Genomic DNA, 21,637 nt, shown 5'->3' with positions numbered 1-21,637 from the left:
ATGTAGCGTAAGAACCTTACAGACACTGTGCGCAGAGCATCGTCAGTTTTTGTGCTAATGTCATATTTTTTCCCATATAATAAACTTCCACCATAGATTTTTATTATTTTTGCTGTAAGTAGTTATCTTTTTAAAAGGTTTTGGAAATGAGCAGAGTCTTTGGCGTATGTCTTTGTCACACGTGGCAGTCTTCATCCCTTAACGCAGCCGTGGCTTCATTTGGGGCCGCTCTCCTGTCTCAGGAACGGCCTTTATTTGACATTTCTTGTGGCGCAGGGAAGCTTCTGGTTGTCCGACTGAGAGCTTTTATTTTGCCCTCCTTTTAACAGACCCTTGTCGGTGGTGTCCTCTGCCTGCGCCTCAGGCGTGGTGTCACCACCGGCTCTCAGCGCTGCGCTGTGTGCCAGGTGTGTTTGCTCTGTATGTATTGTGCTTGGGATTACGTGAGCTCTTACACTGTCCTTTTACAGTTTCATCAAGTTTGGGAAATCTTCAACTATGTATTCATATAGCCTCCTTCTTCTCGAACACGGTTACCTGTAAAGCATTTTGATTTTGTCTTACAAATTCTTTTTGCTTTTTTTCAGTCCTGTTTCTTGCTCTGCTTCATTTTGGATTATTTTTCATTACTTGTCCTCGGGTTTATTGATACTCTGGTCTTAAGTCTGTCTTGTATAAATTTTTTCTTTCAAGACATTTCACTCTTGAAGTCCCATCTGCTGCTTATTCAGTTTCTCACCGCATCGTCTCTATGTTTTCCTCTCCTTTCCTGAACATGAAGTTTATTTATAGTCTCCAGTTTCGGGTTCTTGCCTGCTGAGTGCATCACCTCTGTCATTTGGGGTTCCATTTCTGCTGATTGCCCCCCCCCAGGTTTGGTGTCATATTTTCCTGCCTCCCAGCTTTGCCATTGGACGCTGAACACTTCTTTATGTCATTGCAGTGTCAGGTATTGTGTTCTCTTGACACATGTGGGACTTGGGACATAATAGCTGAAGTTAAGTCTGTCTAGTGTGAGCAGTATAAGGCCACACGGTCAGCGTGTGCCCTCTTTTGAAAGACCCCCTGCTGGCGGGAAGCGGTCCTTCCCAGGTACTTGGTTGCTGCTCTGAGCCCAGCCGCGTGCCGGGCAGCAGCGTTGTGCTGGTGCACAGTGCCCCTGGGGCTGGGGTACAGTGGAGGGCAGGGCGCGCTGGGTCACAGAGCTGATCTTCTCCCGGTGGACACAGGGAAAAGACAGGAAATCCTGGGAATTCAGATAGCAGCGTGTGCTGGAAGAGATGGGCTGGGTGACTGGGGTCAGGAGGGGTCAGCTCACCACTGGTGTGAACAGGGCCCTTGAGCGTGAAGACTGACTAGCTGGTGACAGGGGATCGACACCCAGACCTGTGGTGGGAGCCCCGAAGACGGGAGCGGAGGGGCGCGGGGGCCAGGACAGAGGAGCGGTGCTTCAGGGCAAAGAGCGCGGGTTTGGAGCTGAGGCGCAAACACTGACAGCTGGTTGGCCGGCCTCCCTGAGCAGGTGATCTTTCTGCTGATTGCTAGAGGGGGTTCTGTCCAGAGCCCTTCAGAGGTTCAGTGGATTCACACTCCGGGGGAGCAAGAGCAGTGGGAGACCTGCAGGCCGGGAGGAAGTGGAGAGTTCGTGCACGGGAGGAATGGGAGGTGTCTTTCCAGGGGCCGCGTGCCCTCACTTACACCTGAACCCCGCCCTGGCTCCTTGCGTCCGGGCAGGCAGTGTGCCGTCCCCTCGGGGTTGTGGGTGTCCTTGGGATTGGAGGGAGGGGGACGGCCTTGCTGCCGGGTGTGACAGTGGAGGAGAAGGAGAGAGTCGCCTCCTCCGTTGACGTGAATGGGCCTGCTGCTCCCAGTCCGACAGCCCTGACCCACCTGTCAGACGTGTCGTCTTGCCAGTCACTTTGGGAACCAGAATGGTCTTATTTTCAGGTGTCCGAGTCATATCTGTGGAAAATCCCAGTGTCTCCCTCGTTCAGAGCTCCTCACCTGGCCTGAGTGGATGACGGGGGCGGTTGCAGGGTCCTGCATCCTCGTGCTTCCGGCTCTTCCGTTCTTGCTGCTCTGTCTGCTTCTCTTTAGTGTCCGGGCAGGGTCCTCACAGGCTGCCCAGGGAGGTGGCTCTCGCTTGTAGGAGGCCCTGGTGTAGGTTTTCCTAGCCCTCCGCTGGGACCTGGCACCAGGCTGCCTGCTGGGGACTGTATGACACCCCCATCCCTGCTCGGCCCCCCCTGTAATTCGGGATCCACTCATCCAGCAGGAACCTTTTCAGGTAGGGTTCTCGTGATGGCACCACCTGGTGCTGGCTATCCCCTGCTCCCGACCCCTGTCCACTGGCGAGGCTCTGACTAGTCCCCACCCTACCCACCTAGGCTTTCCTGTCACAACGTCAGATACCCGTGTCCGTGTGCCCAAACTCCACGGGGCGCGCTCACCCTGGGAAGAGTCTCCTTGCGCTTTGCCTGGCAGTGAAGTGCTTCTGATGCCCAAGCCCGCTCGGGCCGCGGAGGGTGGGGGCGGGTGGTCTTCCCTTGCCCCACCAGGGCGGGGAAGGAGCCCACCCCACGTCCCTCGGGAGCTCTCCTGAGGCCAAGCCCTCTGCAGGCTGTGGGGGCGATGGTGGGAGGTGGCTGCCCTGCTGTGAGCCCTTCTTCACCACGTGGGGTCTGGAGCCCGTGCCCCCAGATGTCAGAGTCCCTTCTGGGCCCCGTCCCCGAGGGACAAGGTGGCGGCTGGGTGGGTGGTGGGATCGGGTTCTGAGACAGGAGAAGATGAGGGAGGAAAAGGAGCTGGTGGGGGGCGAGGCTATCTTCATGTTCTAGACAGTGGCTGCTGCATGGGAGGTAAGGCGGTCTGGGCCCGCGGCATCCTGCCTCGTGGTCCTGGCTCCTGTCCCTCCGTCAGAACGGGTGGTGGCTTACGGGACTCTGAGCACAGAGAGGCCGCGACCCCCACCCTCACAGGGGGCTCCGAGTGGCCACCAGCTCCACCAAGTGCCGTCCGGGCGACTTTGGGGCTCTCGCGCAGGGTAGGGTGCGCCAGGGTGGACACTGGGGTGGGTGTTGTGAGTACTGAGAGGACACTGGGAGTTGAATCGCTCTTTTTCTGAAGTAGGAAAGAAGTTCATTGCCGGTCCTCTTGTGATTATGATGTAACTACCAGAAGGAGAAGAAAAGATGCTTCCAAATAAAGTTCTTGGGGGTCAGAGAAAGTTTCCTGTGTAATTAATGTCGGTTAAAATGTTTTCTTTTCAATGTGTAGGCTTAGCATTTTTTCTAAAAGGCATTTTCCTGAAGAGTTAATAAGAAATCTGTTCTGTTTCCTTTGAAGCAGGGCCAAGACTTCCTTCTGCACTCCCCCCTGGGTTCACAGCCGGAGGCCGGCGGTGGCGGTGGGAGGCTGGCCCTGGGCGCTCAGCCGCTGTCCCCGGCCGGGCTGGGCGCGGGCCCGTCAGATGCGGCATGTGCCTGTGAGGCCTGCAGCGAGCGCAGGTACGGCCCGCGGGGAATGGGACAGCACTTGTTTGAGCCGCTCCCCAGAGTAAGACAGCAGCCTGAGGAAGAGAGGCTCCCGCTTGGTTCCTGCCCGGGGGATGAGGCGGAGGGGGCTCGTCCTCAGAAGGGGAGGGAGGCTCTGAGTGTTTAGAACCTCAAAGACGCCCCTCCCCAGCGGCCGGGCAGAAAGACGGCATCTGCGGGCCGAGTGGGGACTGGGGCCGGTGGGCATCTTGATGCTGACAGTCAGGGAGGTGGAGGGAACTGGGTGGTGTGGACCTTCCTGTGATGCGAGGGGGTCTGGAAGCTCCTGGAGACGAGACCTCAGGGCCTGGACGGCTCGGGCGCAGGGCAGTGCGGGGACACGCCTCTGTCCTCCCTGGGGGTGACAGCAGACCACGCAGCCGCCCAGCACAGGGAGCTGGGTGTGGAGGCCTGGGGTGTTGGGAGAGGTGGGGAGGATGCTGGTTGTGGCCATGAACTCTGACCTCTGTGCTGTCATGCTGCCCCACAGGGACATTTCGGCGGAGACGGAGCGGGAGCCTCAGCAGCTGCAGAACTGCTGGTCAGAAGTGCGCTACATGGTCCGCTGCATTTACCGCCAGGCGGGGACCCCGCTGGCAGATGACCAGGACCAGTCTCTGGTGCCCGACAAGGAGGGGGTGAAGGAGCTCGTGGATAGGTACACGGGGCCCCGGCCCCGGCCCTCCCTCCCCTGTGGCCAGGGGCCTCCCTCTGCTCGGGCTGGGCCTCTCAGGACCCACTGGTGCTCCACTGCGCCAGCTCGGCCCCACGGGCAGTGCGGGCCTTCCGCAGACAGACTGGGTCAAGTGTCGCATTCTCCTTCTACTGGACCGCTCATTACCTGTGTGATAAACTTGAGTGGAAGCGTTTCTGTCATTTGTCAGTGTTGAGACAGTGACACTCCTTTTGGGCACTTGTGCCAGGGGTGGCTCTGGGCACTTCCTCAAGCACTCTTACTTTAGTGGCCCGAGGCGGAGAGGCAGATACGGGTTAGGAGGTGAGAAGCCTGAGGCTCTGCGAGGCGGCACGAGCGGAGAGCTGGCACCGCGGCCTGTTGGCGTGGGTGCTCCTCCCGGAGGAGGGGCTTAGATGTGGCGTCTGTGCTCCTGCAGGTGCTTTGTGCCCAGAGATGTAGAGTCTGAGGTAGGCATAATTTTTATTCTCCCTCATAGTTTGCAGCATCTTTTTTCTCTTTTTTGAAGTGTTCTAAATGAAAGCAATAAATTTGAGCAAGGTGTTCCGTGGGTCGGTTCTCGTCTTGGTCTTTCTCTCACATTTTGAAATCAGCCCCTCTGGGGCCCCATTTGCCACGCAGGGAGTGCATCGTGGAGGTGGGGGGCGGGGCGGGCTGTGGGCTGTACTGACTGGTCGGTGATTCGGGTTTAGCCTGTGAACCTCTGGTGTTATGTGAGGCGGTTTTGGGTGGTGTGCCTTTTCTGGAAGTTAGATTTCCTTGGGACTGTTAGGGAAGAATGTATAACCTGCCCATCAAACCTTTGCAGTTTACGAATGCTTAGAAAGAAGCTGAGTGAAGTGAAAGTTTAAAGAAAACGTTCAGCAAATGCTAATACAGGTGAGGGATGGTACAGCAGAAGCTGTGAAGGTCTGTGTGAACTGTGGGGTCCGGGAACAGCAGCACTCTCATAATGAAACTTGCTTTTAAGAGTGTGAAAAGTTCCACGCCCCTGTTTGAGGTATGCACTTGTTTCTCCTGGTCTCTGTGGCTAAGAACATCCCTTTTTGGGTGTTTGAGTGTCCGTGCACACCAGGAAGGCGCTGTCCGTAGAGCCCGTTTCTAGGAGCCTGCACGGCTGGGCGGTGAGCCGTTGCCCCTCTCCGCGGCCCCCAGCCCTGCCTGCTCTTGCTTTGCACCCCTCCCCCGTCCTCACACACTCACACTGCGTTCCAGCGCACTGGCCCTGGTGCTGTTCCTGCCCCGGGGCCTTGGCGTTTGTGCTCTTCTCTCTCTAGAATGTTCTTTCTTGCCTGGGCTTTCTTTTCCTCCCTTCTGTTATTCACGTCAGTCTTCAGAGTCACTGCCTCAGAGAAGCCACCCTCTCTGAAGCCCGAGGGGCCTCCCCCATCACTCTCGGTCCCCTTACCTCCTCTTGTGTCGCATGACTGCCACCACCTGGAACCACGTGTGCTGTAAGCATCGGGAGGGCAGAAGGTCTGCTTCCCTGGGTTGGTCCCCACTGCGGCTCCGTGTTTGCTGAACGTGTGTGTGGCTGAGCTGCTGCAGCATCTTGGTCATACAACGTTTGCAAAAGTACCATGCGGTTGCTTCACTGAATTCATAAGGTACAGAAATGGACAAAGAAATAAGATAAAATGCATATTTAATTCCACCGTACTGAGAGGACTGAGAAGGGGGCGTCCAGTCTGCTTGTAAGTTTGATTGTCCCTGTGTCATTTGAGTCTTTTGTGACTTTTCTTTAACAGATGAAATGCATTCTGTTTCAGGGACAGTTGTTAACACTAGTAATTAAAATTATGATTATGCTGAGCTGAAAAATGAATGCATCCATCTGAACTGTGCCACCCACAGTGGGAGTCCCATCCGTTCTCGTTGTCTCTCTGGCCACGTTTTGTGTAAGGCCACGCGTGTTCCAGTTTTACTTGACTCGTGTCTTTTGCAGCCTCAGTGGTGTAATTTGAAAGTGGAGCAGGTGATGACCTACGTTCATCTCTTACCCAGAGTGGTGCCTAGAGGGGAAAGTTTCCACTGTGTAAAATCCAGGGGCTGTAGCTTAGTGTATTTTACTTACAACCTGGGTGCTGTGCTCGAGTGGCCCCCCCCCCTGCCGGGACGGGCTGCAGCTGGGTGTGGTAGTCGTGGCTTCAGTGGTCGTGGGGTTCCGTCTGTGGGCTCCCGGAAGTGCACAGTTGAAACAAGTGGCCATGCCAAATACTGCAGAATGTTTTTAAAAGTTGGCTGTCTCCATGTTAGGAAAGAAGTTTGAAAATGATCATTGCTCTTGTGACCTGATTGGGGGCATGTGTTGATATTTTTTCTCTCATCTTCAGCTTACAAATTTTATAACTTTTTTTTTTGGTGGGATAATTTTAAAGAGATATATGGTCTCTAAAGTTTCCTTGGATTATTAAAAACGACAAGCCCATTTGGATTGAATACCAAATTCCTAGGAAGAAGAAAGAGCAGTCTGCTCAGTCCTCCAGGCTAGGTGTCACCTCCTCTGGGTCCTTACTTTTCAGCTGTCTGCGCACAGTGGTGGTCTTCAGCCCTGGGTTTCAGTAGTTCTGTGGTGGAGGGCATGCGCCCACCAGCCGCCGAGGCTCTGCTGTGCGTGTCCGCCACCTGCTGGCCATGTGCAGCCGGCGACTCTCAGCCCCTGAGCCTGGCCTCAGACCAGGGCTTGACGCGGGGTTTGCCACAGAGCGAGCTCTCAGCAGATGCTGGCATTTCTGTCATCTGGCCAATGACTTTGGGGCCCCTCTGTGAGCAGGGCGACTGAGAGAAGACGCGGGTGTTGTTAGGCGCACGGCCGCACAGATGCCCCACGAGGGACCAGGGTGCCCCTCGGTGAGTGGTGACTGTCTCTCTCCTGCGCAGGCTCTGTGAGAGGGACCCCTACCAGCTGTACCAGCGGCTGGAACAGCAGGCCCGAGAGTACGTGCTGGAGATGAAGGTCCGGCTCCTCCGGCAGCTGTCTGCTGCATCCAAAGTGAAGTCGCCATCCGCCCTGCAGGGCCCCCCGCAGGCGCACCAGTTCATCTCCCTTCTCCTTGAGGAGTATGGCGCCCTGTGCCAGGCGGCCCGCACCATCAGCACCTTCCTCGGCACCCTGGTAAGTTGGCCGCGGCCTCCGGGCAGAGGCCTGTGTGTTGCTCTCGGCCCGCCACACCCGCTCCTCCTCCACGGCGCACAGGCCAGCAGAAGGGAGCCTGAGCCTCTCCTCTCCTCCCTCTGACTTTGCTTCTGGAGGAGAGTGTTGAAGGGAGTGCTCTCTGGTGACACGTCGTGCAGATACCGTTTGGGGACCTTGAGGCCTAGGGAGCGAGGCATGGGGACAGTGCAAGGTGAGGACGGTTCACTACTAGGGAGGAGGAGGAGGAACGACTTGTATCCCAAGCTGTTGACTTGCTGTTCCTGGAGAAAGAGGCTTGCATCTGGTAAGGAGCATGGGGAGCGCCTGTAACCCCCGCCCCCGGGCTTTTAGTGATGGATTCACTCAGCAGCCCCACACCGGATTGAGGACAGGTTTATAGAGTCAAGTAAGATGCCCCACCCACCAGGCGTCTCACCGTCCTAACGAAGGAGACAGACCGGTGTTCTCACTGGGTCTCTGGTGACCTCAGAAAAAAAGTGCCCTCAGATGGGTAGAAGCGGCGTGTGTAGTGGAAATGCAGTTCCTGGAAACCAGGGGAGCTGGGGACCGTTCTAGACAGCCCCCGTGCACCTGCCAAATGGAAGGAGGAACATTTGTGCCTTCTTGATTCACTAATCGTCTGAAGCTTTTCATCATCACTTAAATTTTATTGAATGAGACTTCACTGGACTGGTTTTGGGTGCTTTCTTAGTGGTAAAACCTACATTTTGAAACACTAACCAGTGGTTCTGAAGATTTTAAGCATAACGGTCTTTTTGTGATTCTAAAGTTGACAGACCTTGCTAGAAAAATTAACCAATTTTGCAAGTAATTTCAGGGGGTCCACGGCCCCCGTCAAGCATCGCTTCGGCAGAGCACTGCCTTCCCGCAGGCGACTCCCTAAAGCCTTGAGGAGAGCGTCGTCGTGAGAAGGGGGGGGCGTGCAGGTGGAGGGTGGGGGCCTCTGCGCAGGCGGTCCTTGCCTTTCCGGCCTCGCTCCCTCCTCTGGGGCCCCTTGTACACTCCCTCTCCCTACTCTGCTTGTTGAACGTCTGTGTTTCTCGGAAGTCCAAATCCAGGGCCACCTCCTCTGTGACAGCGCCTCCCTGTCTCCCTCCGGCTTGAGCCTGTGCACAGAGCAGTGACGAGAGCTGCTGTTGTGCTGCGGGACGGAGCCCGAGTCCAGGCCCTGGGCCAGCTCGAGTGGCCTAGTGCCTTCCTGAGCTCACAGAAGTGCATTTGAACCGCGCTTCTTGGAGCAAGTGACCAGCAATTCACGTAGAAATGTTTTCTTGTGATTTGAAAAAAAAAGGTCATAAACTCTAAGCACAAAATACAGCTATTTTGATCAGTGATTTATTTCACCTTCTTTGCTCAGAGAGATATACTCACTTTGGTTTCCAGTGGTCCACCAGACCAGATACCCTGAGCTCTTCCTTCCTCCAAGGGAAACCACCGAAATACTGGGTAGCTTAAGCCAAACAAGATAAAATCTTTTAAAACACATTGCTGACATGACAGGAGAGGCAGGGAGCCTGGGAGTGAAGAGCAGATTCAAAGCTGGAATCCTGAGAAGTTCAGGTACTCGGCAGCCAGCATTCCAAAGATGCTTCTAGTCCTGGGAGTTAGGAGGCCCAGGCTGAGCCCAGCATGTAACGCTGGGACTGCAGCCTCTGCGAGGGTGAAGAAGAGGCCCGCCCACTGGAGGGACAGCCAGGGCCTGGGCCCACTGTGACCTCGAGTAGGGAGGGGAGCTCTCTGTGTGCTGTGAAGTCTCCCGGGCCTAGAAGTTACTCTGCAGTGACAAGGATGGCCAGTCCATCAGGCCACGTGCAGGTCACCTCTACCAGCAGTACTGTCGCGACACCCACAGAAACATGGTGATTTCTGTGGACCAGCATCCAGTCCATATAAAAATTTCCCAGTTATCTCAAAAATCTCTGTGTGGTTGGGGTGTTCAAATCAGATTCAACAGTGTTCACAAGTTTACCACATCGTCCTTCCAGACCTCCCCAGTGGTCAGTGCAGTGTAAGAACTGACAGAGCTGAGATTAGCTTCGAAGTCTGTGTCTCAGAGACTCAGCATTTTTGGACCTGGGCGCATTTAAATTTAAAAAGTGAGAGCCCCAAATAGCTTTTTTTAATCTATCAATATTTTTTATGGTGAAATTAAATGGAGAAATTTAAATATATTTATTAAATTGCTTTGAAATTAATAGCCCATTACATAACATAGATAGCATACTTTAAAATAAAAACAGTTTCCAAAACATTTAATAAGGAGAGGGAAATGTTTTACATGTTTGCAAATCTCTGTCGTGTCTGGCTCGGTAGAGGACACATGGACTCTCATATCTGCTTCTGCAGTCAGTCATAGGTTGTTTTGGTTGAAGTTTTTGAAGAAAATTGGGCCTCACACAGAAATGTATTTGGAAAAGGGAGGAACATTTTAGTAGACTTTTCAGATCGCTGTGGATGTTCTTTTTTGAGAGTCCACCAGAGCCCAGGTGTGGCCTCTTTTTTTTTTCCTCAGTTTTAGGGGAAACTAATTAGGTGTATTTATTTATTTTTAATGGAGGCACTGGGGATTGAACCCAGGACCTAGTACATACTAGGCATGTGCTCTGCCACTGAGCTGTGCCCTGCCCCCAGGTGCTTCTTAACAGTTGCAGTGTAGAATCTGAAACTGTGTCGCTGAGCTGTGCGGACCCTGTTCCATCACAGTCCATGGGTGTAGCTCCTAGAGGGTCTGCACACGCATGGTTCTGTAACATCAGTCATCGGTCGTTTGGGAAATCCTGCGTCTTCCTGACGATACGCAGTGTCATGTCTGGCAACATGATGTTCACTGTAAACACTGACCTTTGCCACCACCCTGGTCCTCATCAGAAGGGTCTTTAACGTGGAGAAACTTCAAGGCCAGTGACAGGTGCGGGTTTTCCGAAGTTCTCCTTTTCACGTGAAAGCTCAGATTTTATGATTGGCCAAAGGTAGGGTCGGTTGTTTTCCTTGAAGCAGCAAGTCCACTTGCTGAGCAAACCCTGCCGGCTAAGTCTCTGCGAGGTCGCTTAGTTTCTCTGGGCACGACACCTCTCCTGACTCTGCAGAGCGTGGGACACGTCTGGGCTTAGAAGGGCGTCTTCAGAAGCGGGGAGATGCCTCCCTAGGCTGCTGATCATGGCGTTTGAATCTCCTTCCGCAAGGACAGGAGAGCCTTAGGTACCCTGCTGTTCCTCGGGGTCTGCTGTAGGAGTCGATTCTGCTAAACACCTTCTCTTCCCTCTTCCAAACCCCCACAGCCTCTGCGGGGAAGGTGGGGAGAGTTTAGTGGTTTGGATGGAAAGCCTGGCCCTGTGGTCCGTGAGCCTTTCCTCCTGCCTCCAGCTGGGGCGGCACAGACTCCGCCGTCCCCACACAGGCTCCCCTGTCTTAGCGGCCGCGGCAGCACCCCTCCTGCAGACCCGGGCTCCCCGAACCCTGGGCAGGCTGCTCAGCCTGTGCATGGGCACGCAGCACCGAGTTCAGGGTCATGCTGGGCGCGGGGGGCGCCACACGCGGGAAGCACTAAGAACAGCGTGTGGCCAGCAGGGGGTGCTCCTCACTGCAGGTGTTGGCCCAGCTTGCTTTTGGGTTGGAAAACCAGTATTGGGGTCTGCTTTTCTCCTTGCATGCCTCATCTGGAGGCATGATTTCAGATTTCATAAAAATTCCTGAACATCTTCATCAGTCAGTCTTCATGTGTAGTTAATGTGAACCCCAAAACCCAGAGCCGTAGCCTCATCCCTGCAAGTGCTGTGACGCAGCGCTCAGGGTTGCTCACAGGCTGGCAGGCAGGGACTGCCGACTTGGCCCCACGACTCACGGGGACGACCCGGCGAGGCCTCGGCCCCCCTCTCTCCTCTGGTCCAGGGCCGAGTCTGGCTGCTGCCTTAGCTCCTGCCCATTCTTTGTCATGGACACAAGTCATAAATTGGACCGCCGTCTACTGCTCGTCCCCCAGGGACTCCCGGCAGGCAGGGACCCGCTGCTGTATTTCCTGTGTCCTCGTGCCCGGCACAGTGCCGGGCAGACAGAGTGGTCTCCGCTCAAGGCTGTCGTGTCCTGTACACGCTTTGTCTGTGGCTGTGTCATTATTACAGCATGTTCTGAAGTACTATGCTGGTAATAGGACGGCCTCATCCAGGCCTCAGGCCCAGTTTATTGGTTCCCGGGCCCTGGGCTTCTGCCAGTGCTGAGCAGTGGCTCCAAGAGATGCTGCGTTTGAAACGGGAGTGCTGAAAGTCAGATCTGGGAGGCACTGGTGTTCTTCTGGTAAAACTGCAAGCACTGACAGGACTGAGGGTTTGAGGTTCTCTGCGGGTGTCGTACGTTTCTGGCTGAATCTGTCTTTACGGTTCGTGAGTGTAGACGGGGACTGTAACCAGTGGAGCCAGCGTGCGCTCAGCAGCACCCACAGGTGTTTGTGTTCAGGAGCGGGAGGTGGTCGCTGAACGTACGCTCTCAGCCCCTGTGTCTGCCGGTCGTCAGGTGACAGACAGTGGCGTCTGCACGGGTAAGCCGTTTCCTGGCCTCTCCCAGTGCCCTGGTTCCGGCTCAGCTGGGTCAAGTTGTGAACAGGCGCAGGCCCTGAGCGTGGGGGCTGTGCGCGGTGCGGCGCGGAGCCAGGAGCACTGCGCACGCCGGTCGTCCAGGTGGGGAGGGCCCACCCGGACGCGCGGGGACTCAGCCCGGAGAATGTGTGAGTAGCTTACAGGTGGGGAGTGTGGGTCTGCACGAGTGGTTGTGCAAGGTCTGTGGAACGTGAACGCTGCACTTGGAAAAGGTGAGTGAGCCTTCTGCCCTGGTCACCCAGTGTGGAGGGCAAGTGGGCACCTGTCTTGATGCCCTTCTCATGGCTGGGACCCTCCTGAATGTTTAAAAGTTGTTGTCTGAAGTAACCGATGAGGTTGCATTTATCAGGGAAACGGAAGACCTGGCCTTTCACTGAGTGTCACTAGTGGGGAGGTTACTTGTGTCTCTCAGAATGGGAGATTTCTCAAGACAGGCACGGAAGTGGTTGTCCTTCAGCGTCAAAGGCCGTGTGTGCGTTTACGTTGTTTGGAAGAAGGGCTTTTGATACAGTTTGAAAGCGCGGCTGTGAGAAATGGCCGTCAGGTTTGTGTGCTGGTTTCTCTCTCTGTCTCCCGCCCGGTGCCTGGCCCCCCTTTCTTTTGTGTTGCAGTTTTGCAAGTGGGGCTGGCTGGGCCCAGGTCTGCGTGGTCAGGTGCCCACACTGGGGTGCACTTTGGGCCACACAGTAACAGCTCCTCACGAACGGTGTTCTGGGCCTGGAAGGAGCGGGGCGGGGGGAGGGGCCCTCCTGGGACTTTCTCGGTCTTTAACTAGTGCATCTCCGATTTCCTTACTTAACTAGGAAAACGAGCACCTGCAGAAGTTCCGGGTGACGTGGGAACTGCATAATAAACACCTCTTTGAAGACCTGGTCTTCTCGGAGCCGCTTCTCCAGAGCAGCTTGCCAGCACTGGTGTCGCAGATCAGGTACTCACTCAGTCTTTATCTGCGTGTGTCCTGCTGGGTGACAGTGCGGACCTTTGCCCTGGGTGCAGCAGGTGTGTGCCTGAACACCGCTGCAGGGGCACTCCTCACCAGAAAGTTACCAGCTCAGGGGAAAATATAGTTTGGGTAGAAAGCTCAAAACCCAAAGAGTAACACGATTAAACTTTAAAATAACAAACCCACTAGGATCTAACACCACAGATTTCTCATGAATAAGGAAAAGCTGCCGTAGATGGAGCATTTTACCTGACAAGACTCAGGCTGTGCCAGGTGGCCGTGGTGTGGTCTGTACTGGGGAGATGCGGTGGGGAGGAGGGGAGGGCTCTGGCAGGGGTCTGACGGTGCCTAGGGGCTCCTGGGTGCTGGGGGTAGGGTCAGACAGGCCGTTGTGCCTCTCGGACGTTCCCTCCCTGTTGTGGCTCATGGCTTGGGCTCTTCTTGCCGGCGTAGAGCATCCATGGGGCTTCTTCAGGTGTGTCCAGCGAGTGTTCTGGTACATCACTTGGGGTCGTTAGCCCTGGTGATGGGGACGTAGGTTGTGGCTGGGGCCGTGTTCTCCCAGGTGGCTGCAGTTGGCGGGAGGAGGCTCCCCGGGAGCCCTGGGGTGGTGGCTTGGTTCCCTGTCCGCACACGTGTGAGCGGATTCCCAGCCTGTGGGCGTGTCACGGGAGGACAGACTGCAGTCCTCTTTACTTAAATGTGCGTACTGAGACGTAATGGGGCAGACTCACGAAGAAAGGAAATTATTTCTAAGAAAATAAGCGAATGTTACAGTTAACTTACACACCACTTTTTTTTTCTCTCTCGAAACCCATGTATCAACCCAGTCTTTGTTTTCTGTATTCCTAAATCCTCTTTGAGGGGTCCTAACCCGCCCCACTTCCCAGCCTCACCTCTGGAGAAAGAATAAGGGAAGGAGGATGGGGGTAGAGAGGTCAGAACAAAGCGCTGTGCGGTGTGGCCTGCACTCTGCATGGCTCCTGACCCTTCCCGCATCCCCTGCATTGCAGGGCTGGTGCTTCACACCCTCTTCCCTTCTGCGTCCACTTCCAGGCGTCTGTCACAGTCCACGGTGGGTGCACGAAGACCTGAGTGTCCCAACCGTGACCCTCAGAGAAGAAGGAGTCAGGAGAGTATTCAGTCTTGATATTGGAACACAGAGCACTGTTTTGTCCCCAGTTACGAAGTTCAAATCCACCAGAAGCACTTTTTACAAAAAGACATGCATCTTGTGGGGGGGTCCTTACAGCAAGATCCAGGGTGTACCGCCCTGTTCTTTCTTTTTCTGATGACCCAGTGGGTTTGACGGCTGCTCATCAGACTGGGTGGGTGGGTGGCAGAAACCTGCACTGCAGTGTAAGACTCCATGTTTCTCTGCCCTGGGTCTGGATTTCTCATTCGCATGTTGCTAATGGTCAGTGTCCAGAGGTGAGCAGCTTTCTGGAGTCTCCGTGTCAATCCTGTGCTCAGGCTGCGGTACCGCTCTCAGGAGGGTCGGCGGGGGCAGGCAGAAGCTGGGGTGAAAGCGGGCAGAGCGTCCCCAGGAGGCCGGGGCACCAGAAGGACATGGCCCTCCAAGTTCCCCGCGAGACGCCCTTGTTGGACCCGAGAAGAATTCAGATTTGAGCTTCTCAGTTTACAGATGCCCACTTAACAACTCCTAACAATGCTGTGACAAGGCAAACACAAACGCCATGCCCGACAGCGATGACTGCGCCTGTAGTGCGCAGGATCCGTAGTGGGGAATGTCTCAGCGCTGACCCTTTGTCTCTGCACCTGTATCTTGTTTCTTACAAACTCGAATACAGATACAGAGAACTACACCAAATAAATGTGTAACGGATCAGTGGATTAATGAACTGGTAGTAGACGGCATTCCCTAGCTGCCTCTGGGAGGCAAGTCCGTCTGCGCCCCGCCTCACCCAGAGCCGGCCCGCAGGTGGCCAGCGCGGCAGCGCTGCCCTTCCCTGGCCTTACTCTCTGAGTGGTCGTGTGCGTTTCCAAAGTCTTGCCTGGATTTTTTTATTTGATGTATCTTAAAGAAAATTTTTAATACGAATGATATACCCAAAGGTTTACCTCATTTAAAATAATGGATTTAATTTAGGAAAGTTATTTCTCTTTCTGTTTTTTAACAGCTTTATTGAGAGACAGCTCACATGCCGTGCAATCACTAATTTAAAGTGTATGATTCAGCGGCTGTTGGTATATTATTATTTTTTTAAGTTGTGGTAAAGTATATATAACATAAAACTTGCCAATTTAATCATTTTAAGTGTACAAATTCAATAGCATTAATTACAGTCAGAGTGTTGAGCAACCACTGCCAGCATCTATTTTCAAAACTTATTTGTCACCCCCAGACAGAGACTCTGTCACCATTAAGCATTGACCTCCACTCCCCACCCCCCCTTCCCCATGTCTTTCTAGATTCTTTCATCTGCAGCTCCCTCAGCCCCACCCTTTCCCTTACAATTTACCCGTGAGGGCGCCTGCACCGGCCATCCTGCAGTGATGCCAGGTGTGGTCCTGCAGCGACACCCTCGCAGCGCCGCGCGGGCTGCGGTCTGTGCTGCCTGAGAGTTAGTGGTGGACCCAGAAGCCCCTCTGGACTCTGCTCCCATCCCTGCGGCAAGACCAGGAGCCCGTTTGTCTCCTTATTCATTGTGGTGGCTTTAGTAGTTGCTGTGCAATTTGGTCTGTATTTTAAATATATGTTCATTGCTAAGGGAATCTTAATTGGGCTTGTGAATAAATTTACACAGCGCAAACTGACTTTATTTCATTTTCCTTATCACTTGCACGCTATTTATAATAGACGCTACTCCCCATTATGTGCTGCTGTTTGCAGAGTGAGTGTTGAGATAGAAACTTGTTTGCTGGCCCGCTGATGCCATTTGACCCCAAGGACATTTTCTGGTAGCTCCCTGCTTCCCCTCTGGATTCCACCAGCTTCTCTTGCACGTGGGCCCTGTTCCTGCGGGTTGTGCTCTGAATCCCCTGGCAGAGAAGCCCCAGGCCCCCCGACCGCTTGCTGTCCTTGGGCTCTGAATAGGCTCTGCAGCGTGGCGTGGGGAGGGGCCAGGCTGACGCCGGCGCCCCTTAGCACCCGTTTTGCAGGAGGTCCAGGAGGCATGGTGGCGTCATGTGGAAGGTGGTTTTGCATGAAGAGTGGAAATCAGTCTGCGACGAGCCGGGTTGCAGAAGCAGGGCGTGGGGAGAAAGCCGCTGCCGCGGGGGCTCCTGTGCAGCGAGACACAGGACCGCGCGCTCAGACCTGGGGCGCCCCCTGCTGTGCGGAGCCCGGAGGAGCCTCCCGGAGGCCCTGGATTCTCTGTCGTGAAGAGTTTTGTTTCCTGGGGGCCGAAACAGCTTTAGGAGAGCCATCTTGGTGTTTGAACGAGCCCCCCTCACCCTGTGGGTTGCTGTCAGTTCCTTTCCTGGTTCTGGGCTTCCCCGCACACCTTCTCGGTGACACTGACATCTGCGGGCCCCTCTTTGAAGGGAATCTCACAGGTGGACGCGGTGTAGACAGCTTCAGCAGGCACGACTCTGCTGCGTGATGTGCGTCTTCACGCGGTGGTCACGGGTGGAGGGGGAGCTGTCTACACCCACTGGGAGGTTCTTATTTTAAAATCACTGAGTTGTTTATCTTTATTATCAAGTTACTCGATTGTTATTGCAATAAAATTCTGAAAACAAAAGGGATCATGAAAAGAGGTAGCTACTATGAACAGTTTGGTGGTACTTTCAGATTTCTTCCATTGTCCACGCATCCCTGCCCCGACACACACGTCTTTTAAACTTGGTGACGCTGTCTCATCCTAACAACTCAGCACAGTGCATTTCCACTTCAGAGTGTGTGTAAGTGCATACGTGTGTCCAAGTGTGAATGAGTAGGTGTGATTTAAAGTCTGTCTGGCGTGGTGTCCCCAGTTCCTGGGGCGTGGCTTCCAGTTCTGCATAAACAGCACTGGTTATTAACCCTGCACGTCTCTGTGCTCTTGAGTGACGATACGTGTGGTAAGGATGTTATGAGGTCTTTACTGTCATTATTTTGGTTCACATGTTGACATATATTGGGAAACTGGTTAAATCATGGGAAACTGAACGGTTTCTGAAGATAAGCTAGCTGCCTGTGAGCCCGCCCTCCCCCGCTCTCCGCTTCGTCTCGCACGCCTCCCTCTTCTCCAGAACCCGGGGTGTTCCCCTGTATGTGCGTCTTTTGTTTTCTGTTTGTTTTTTCATTTGGCATCTTTCCGTCTTTCTTTTTTTTTATTTTATTTATTTATTTATTTATTTATTTATTTATTTATTTATTTATTTATTACATTTTTTATTGATTCATAATCATTTTACAGTGTTGTGTGTTTTTTTTTTTTAAGTGATGAGGTTTTCATTTACTCTGATGGAAGTACTGGGGATTGAACCCAGGACCTTGTGCATGCTAGGCAGGCACTCTACCACTGAGCTACACCCTCCCCCCTCCGTCTTTCTTAAGATAAATAGTATAGCATAAGTAAAACTGTATTTTTTTAATTGAATTGAATTTCCTGTTTTACTTAATTTGAAGACCAGGTCCAAATTTCATGTTTCTCATTGAACGCTTTCTCTGGATCAGTATACCTCAGGAAAGGAAGCAGGTCACAGCCCCGCAGGGAGTGGCTGAATCTCCAGACCCTAGTCTTTTGAGGACAGTGTTGTGCACCCCTCGCTGTGTTTCTGAGGAGCTGTCACTTGTTTGGGCTGCTTCTTTAGGCCAGACGCTGTCCCGGTGCCCAACGTGTGTACCCCTCCTCCCTCCCAGCAGCCCGTCACCGTGGGGGGGGGTGGCAGGCGGAAGCACACCTCTGGTCTCTGGCCCCTGGCCCAGAGCCTCAGGCCCCTCCCTGTGTTGACCGGCCTCTCTCCCCAGGCTGGGAACCACGACCCACGACACCTGCAGCGAGGACGCGTACAGCACCTTGCTGCAGCGCTACCAGCACTCTGAGGAGGAGCTGCGCGGCGTGGCCGAGGAGTGGCTGGAGTGCCAGAAGAGGATCGACGCCTACGTGGACGAGCAGGTGGGTGCGTGCCGTGGGGGTGTGCATGGGGTCTCCGCGCTGCTGCTCTCACTCCATACTGCCCCAGGCACGGCCGCTGTCCCTTGTACAGGCTGCCTCCAGGCTCAGTGCTGCCTGCAGGGGCTTCTGGGCCTTGGGGAGCTGCTGCACCTTGGCATTTCAGGAATTGTTTACTGAACACTCTGCCATCAGAGCCTGGGACACACGGCACGTGTGGCCTTCAGAGCCCATTCTCCATCTGTCCCAACGTCCCAGACACGCACAGACGGCTGTGTCTGCCGGCTGTTTCCAGGGATGGAGAGAGTGGAGAGGGCAGGCGCCCCTGTTGGAGACAGGGCCTGAGGGCAGTGTAGCTGGGCAGCCAGAACTTCGGGGGCACAGAGCAGGGCTTCCAGATGGCACCCCACTGCCTGCCCGGGCCTGCCCCTCTTTCTGAAGCCACTGGGAGGGTCGGGCAGGGGAGACAGCCGGAGCGGGCCTTTTTTAAGATAGAGGGTGTGCGGAGTAATAAGGAGACGGTGACCGAGCTCCGCATTATGCTTTTGAGACTACCGGCAAGCAGGAGCCTGGTTCTGGCTTAAGGTGTGTGCTGGTCCGCTGGGGTCAGTGGTGCCACTCGACAGCGGGCTGCGGCCCCTCTGCCTCACGTCACCATGTGAGTCTGGCGTGAGGCTGGGCGGTAGGAGGGCTCGGGTGTGTTCTCAGTGCTTCCCGGGACCCTGTCTCATCCGGGCGGCTGCAGCAGCCCTCCCCCTGCAGCTCCAGGGGGTCTGCTAACTTGGGAGAATTTTTCTTGCCACAGTCTCGGCACGATGCCGGCTGTAACCTCTCTTGTCAGGGGCAGGGGGCGGGGGGCAGATTCCGGCTTGGTAACGGTACGGAGTTCAGCACTGCTGGGCTCGTCCCAGGCAGGTGGTCCCCAGACTCACAGACCCGCTGGTGCCGTGCGCTCGGCCTCCCCCACGGTCCGCGCGTGGGCCCCGTGTGGCCACCCTGTTCCTGTGACATGCTCCCCTCTACCCTGCGGCCTGAGGAGGGGCAGGCGTGGAGAGCACTGGCTGTTCTGCTTCCTTAGGGATGAGTGTGTAGTGTGTCCATCCGTGTGTCTGTCTGTTTCACAGCCAGAGGCTTGTTCCCCATCTGTGGCTTGTCACTAACACCTCAGCTTAGGCCTCTGTGGGAGCAGGGCTGCTCCACGTTCTCCACTGGCGGCAGCGTAGCAAGCGCTGGAGTGGGGCCAGGTTGCTTGTGCAGCCTCCACGTGGACCTGCAGCCGCTTGACCCCACGAGGCCTTGTGCATCCGGGCAGCTAGCAGCAGAGCCACTCAGAAGCAAAGGAGCAGAACGCCGCCCTCCCCTCTGCTGCCTGCACACATGACAGCCCATTTTTAGCAGTTTGCTGTTCAGGTGGGAGAGGAAGTAGGGCCAGGAGGGGAGAGTGGTGCACGGGGACCAGCTGCAGCGCCTTCTCCGGTACTGGGTGTGAGATCTCGAAGCCAAACCGCATCACCAGTGTGTAAAACGCCCTTGGGGTGTGCTGCTCAGGTCCCGTGGAGGACCCTGAATGGCGTTTGACCCTGGGCTCTGCCCCAGATTCATTGTGAACCTCAGCCAAGCCTTTCCCCCTGTCCTGGACCTTAGTCCCCCACTTATGAAATGACAGAATCAGATTAGATGATGTTTTACTTTTATTTGAGCCTTTTGTATTTTATAATTCTAATACAGTTTTTTCATGTGTTGTTACTAAAAAGCAGAAGAACTACAGTAAATACTCCTTGTGTTGTGAATTGGGCTGTACTGAGCTAGTTAATGGGTCCCCTATAGAGACAATCCCTTGGCAGTGAAGTGTGGTTAATTGAGGATACAGAGGTAAAGGGAGAGGAGGAGAGCTCTGATTGCCTGGGATGCCAGGTCATCGGTTCTCTGTGAAGGAGGGACCCTCAGAAAAAAGTAGAAGACTAGACACCAGCCTCTCTCCCTGGCTAACTCTTGTCACCGGGGCCCAAGCTGATGGTAGAAGAAACCCGATGAGGCATTCTTGCTTCAAAAGGACAAGGAATGTGCGATGCCTTCTCGGGAAGAGAGGCGTGAGAGCCCGCACTGGCCTGGCGACGAGGCTGGGAGGGCCGCAGGAGCACTGCTACTCCTGAGTCGAGGGCAGGGCCGTTGCGGAGGGCAGGGGGTCTGAGGCTGCTTCGTGGGAACCTTTGTGCAGCCTGGAGGCTTGTCTGAAGGCAGCCTCCCTCCCTCCCTGCACCCGGCGATTCCTCCTGCAGGGCTTGGTGCGCCAGCTGGGGAGGACTCCGGCTCATCCCTGACTTTCCGTCGTGTTTTGTCAGTGTAAGCTTCTGGTGGTGTGAAGGATGTGTGGTCTTCTTCGGGTGATTTCAGAACGGTGTTGTAACTAAAATGTTAGTTCGGGTGAGGAGAAGAGAAGGTAAACAATCATGCCCTGAACGCTGCGCTGAGCGCTGCGCTGAGAAATGTAGAGCCTGTAACCTCGTTGCTGCTCACAGTCTCTCTAAGAAATAATGGTGTTACCTGCGTTTACAGATGAGAAGAGACACTGGAGTATGTATTGGCTGCCCCCAGGCCCCTCAGTCAGGGAGGCTGGCCAGGATTTGTACCGGGGGTATCCATGTCCTGCCTTCCTGGGGACCCTGTGTGGTCTTTCTTACTTTACATCATAGGCATGATAGATGTGAATGCAATGCTAGGTTCAGAAATGCCTCCTTCATTTCTCTGACTGAGCTATGACTCAGGATGTAAAGGCCTCAGGACAAGTCCTCAGCAGAGGGTGAGACTGAGACTTCGCTCAGACCAGGACCCCCTGTGTGGGGGCAGGTGGGGCTCAGGTAGGGTGCGCGCTTAGCAGGCACGGAGTCTTGGGTTCAACCCCCAGTACGTTTGTTTAATTAGCTAATTAATAAACCGAATTAGCCCCCTCCCAGCCACCCCCAAAAAGCCCAGACAAACAAAAAAGAAGTCCTTTGGGAACAGTAACTTCTTGTTTTATCTGTTGCCTGAAGTCACACATTTATTTAGGAATATAATACACAGTATTATCACTGCTAGTTGATAAAAATGGGGTGTATGTAAAAATAACAATATGTGTGTTTTCTCCAAAAAGAAAATACAGTCCTTACTTAAAAAGTAAAGCTGAAATTGAATTTCTTTGAAAGTGCATGTCCTTATACTTATAAGTGTTTGCATTAAAAATAAGAAAGATGTCAAACCAAAAACCTAACTTTGCAACTTATATCACTAGGGAGTAGGGGAGCTAAACTAAATCCAAAGCTAGCAGAAGGAGGAAATAATAAAGATCAGAGCAGAGAGAAACAAAAATAGAGAACAGAAAACAGGATAATCAGTGAAACCAGAAATTGGCTCTTTGAGAAGATTAGCAGAATGAATGTGATGAACAGAATAACAGCTTATGAATAAAGTAAGAAAAAAAAAAGACTGAAATTACTAAAATCAGAATGAAGTAACGACATTATTACCAGTTCTACAGAAATAAAAAGGATTACAAGAGAGTACTGTGAACAATTGCACACCAACAGACTGGATAACCTAGATGAAGTGGACAAATTCCTAGAAACATACAACCTAATAAGACTAAATTATGAAGAAACAAATTCCAAATAGGCCCATA

At 54.0% G+C, this 21,637-nt stretch overlaps 1 protein-coding gene across 2 annotated transcripts in view; it reads left to right on the top strand.

The window, feature by feature from the left end:
* The window catches only part of FAM193A (family with sequence similarity 193 member A), a 137,263-nt gene that overhangs the window by 67,605 nt on the left and 48,021 nt on the right, over positions 1-21,637 (top strand). Inside the window, exons 3-7 of one of the 2 annotated variants that reach the window (XM_072947097.1) lie at positions 3,346-3,506; positions 4,024-4,191; positions 7,108-7,342; positions 12,777-12,901; positions 17,835-17,982. In XM_072947097.1, coding sequence (XP_072803198.1) covers positions 3,346-3,506; positions 4,024-4,191; positions 7,108-7,342; positions 12,777-12,901; positions 17,835-17,982 — 837 coding nt within the window. The remainder of the gene's footprint in view (positions 1-3,345; positions 3,507-4,023; positions 4,192-7,107; positions 7,343-12,776; positions 12,902-17,834; positions 17,983-21,637) is intronic. The other variant, XM_031685356.2, reaches the window with a different exon arrangement.

This window comes from Vicugna pacos, chromosome 2, assembly GCF_048564905.1.
Source record: "Vicugna pacos chromosome 2, VicPac4, whole genome shotgun sequence".
Taxonomy (NCBI): domain Eukaryota; kingdom Metazoa; phylum Chordata; class Mammalia; order Artiodactyla; family Camelidae; genus Vicugna; species Vicugna pacos.
Note: the sequence above shows the minus strand (reverse complement) of the source record. Positions and strands in the feature narration are given on the sequence as shown.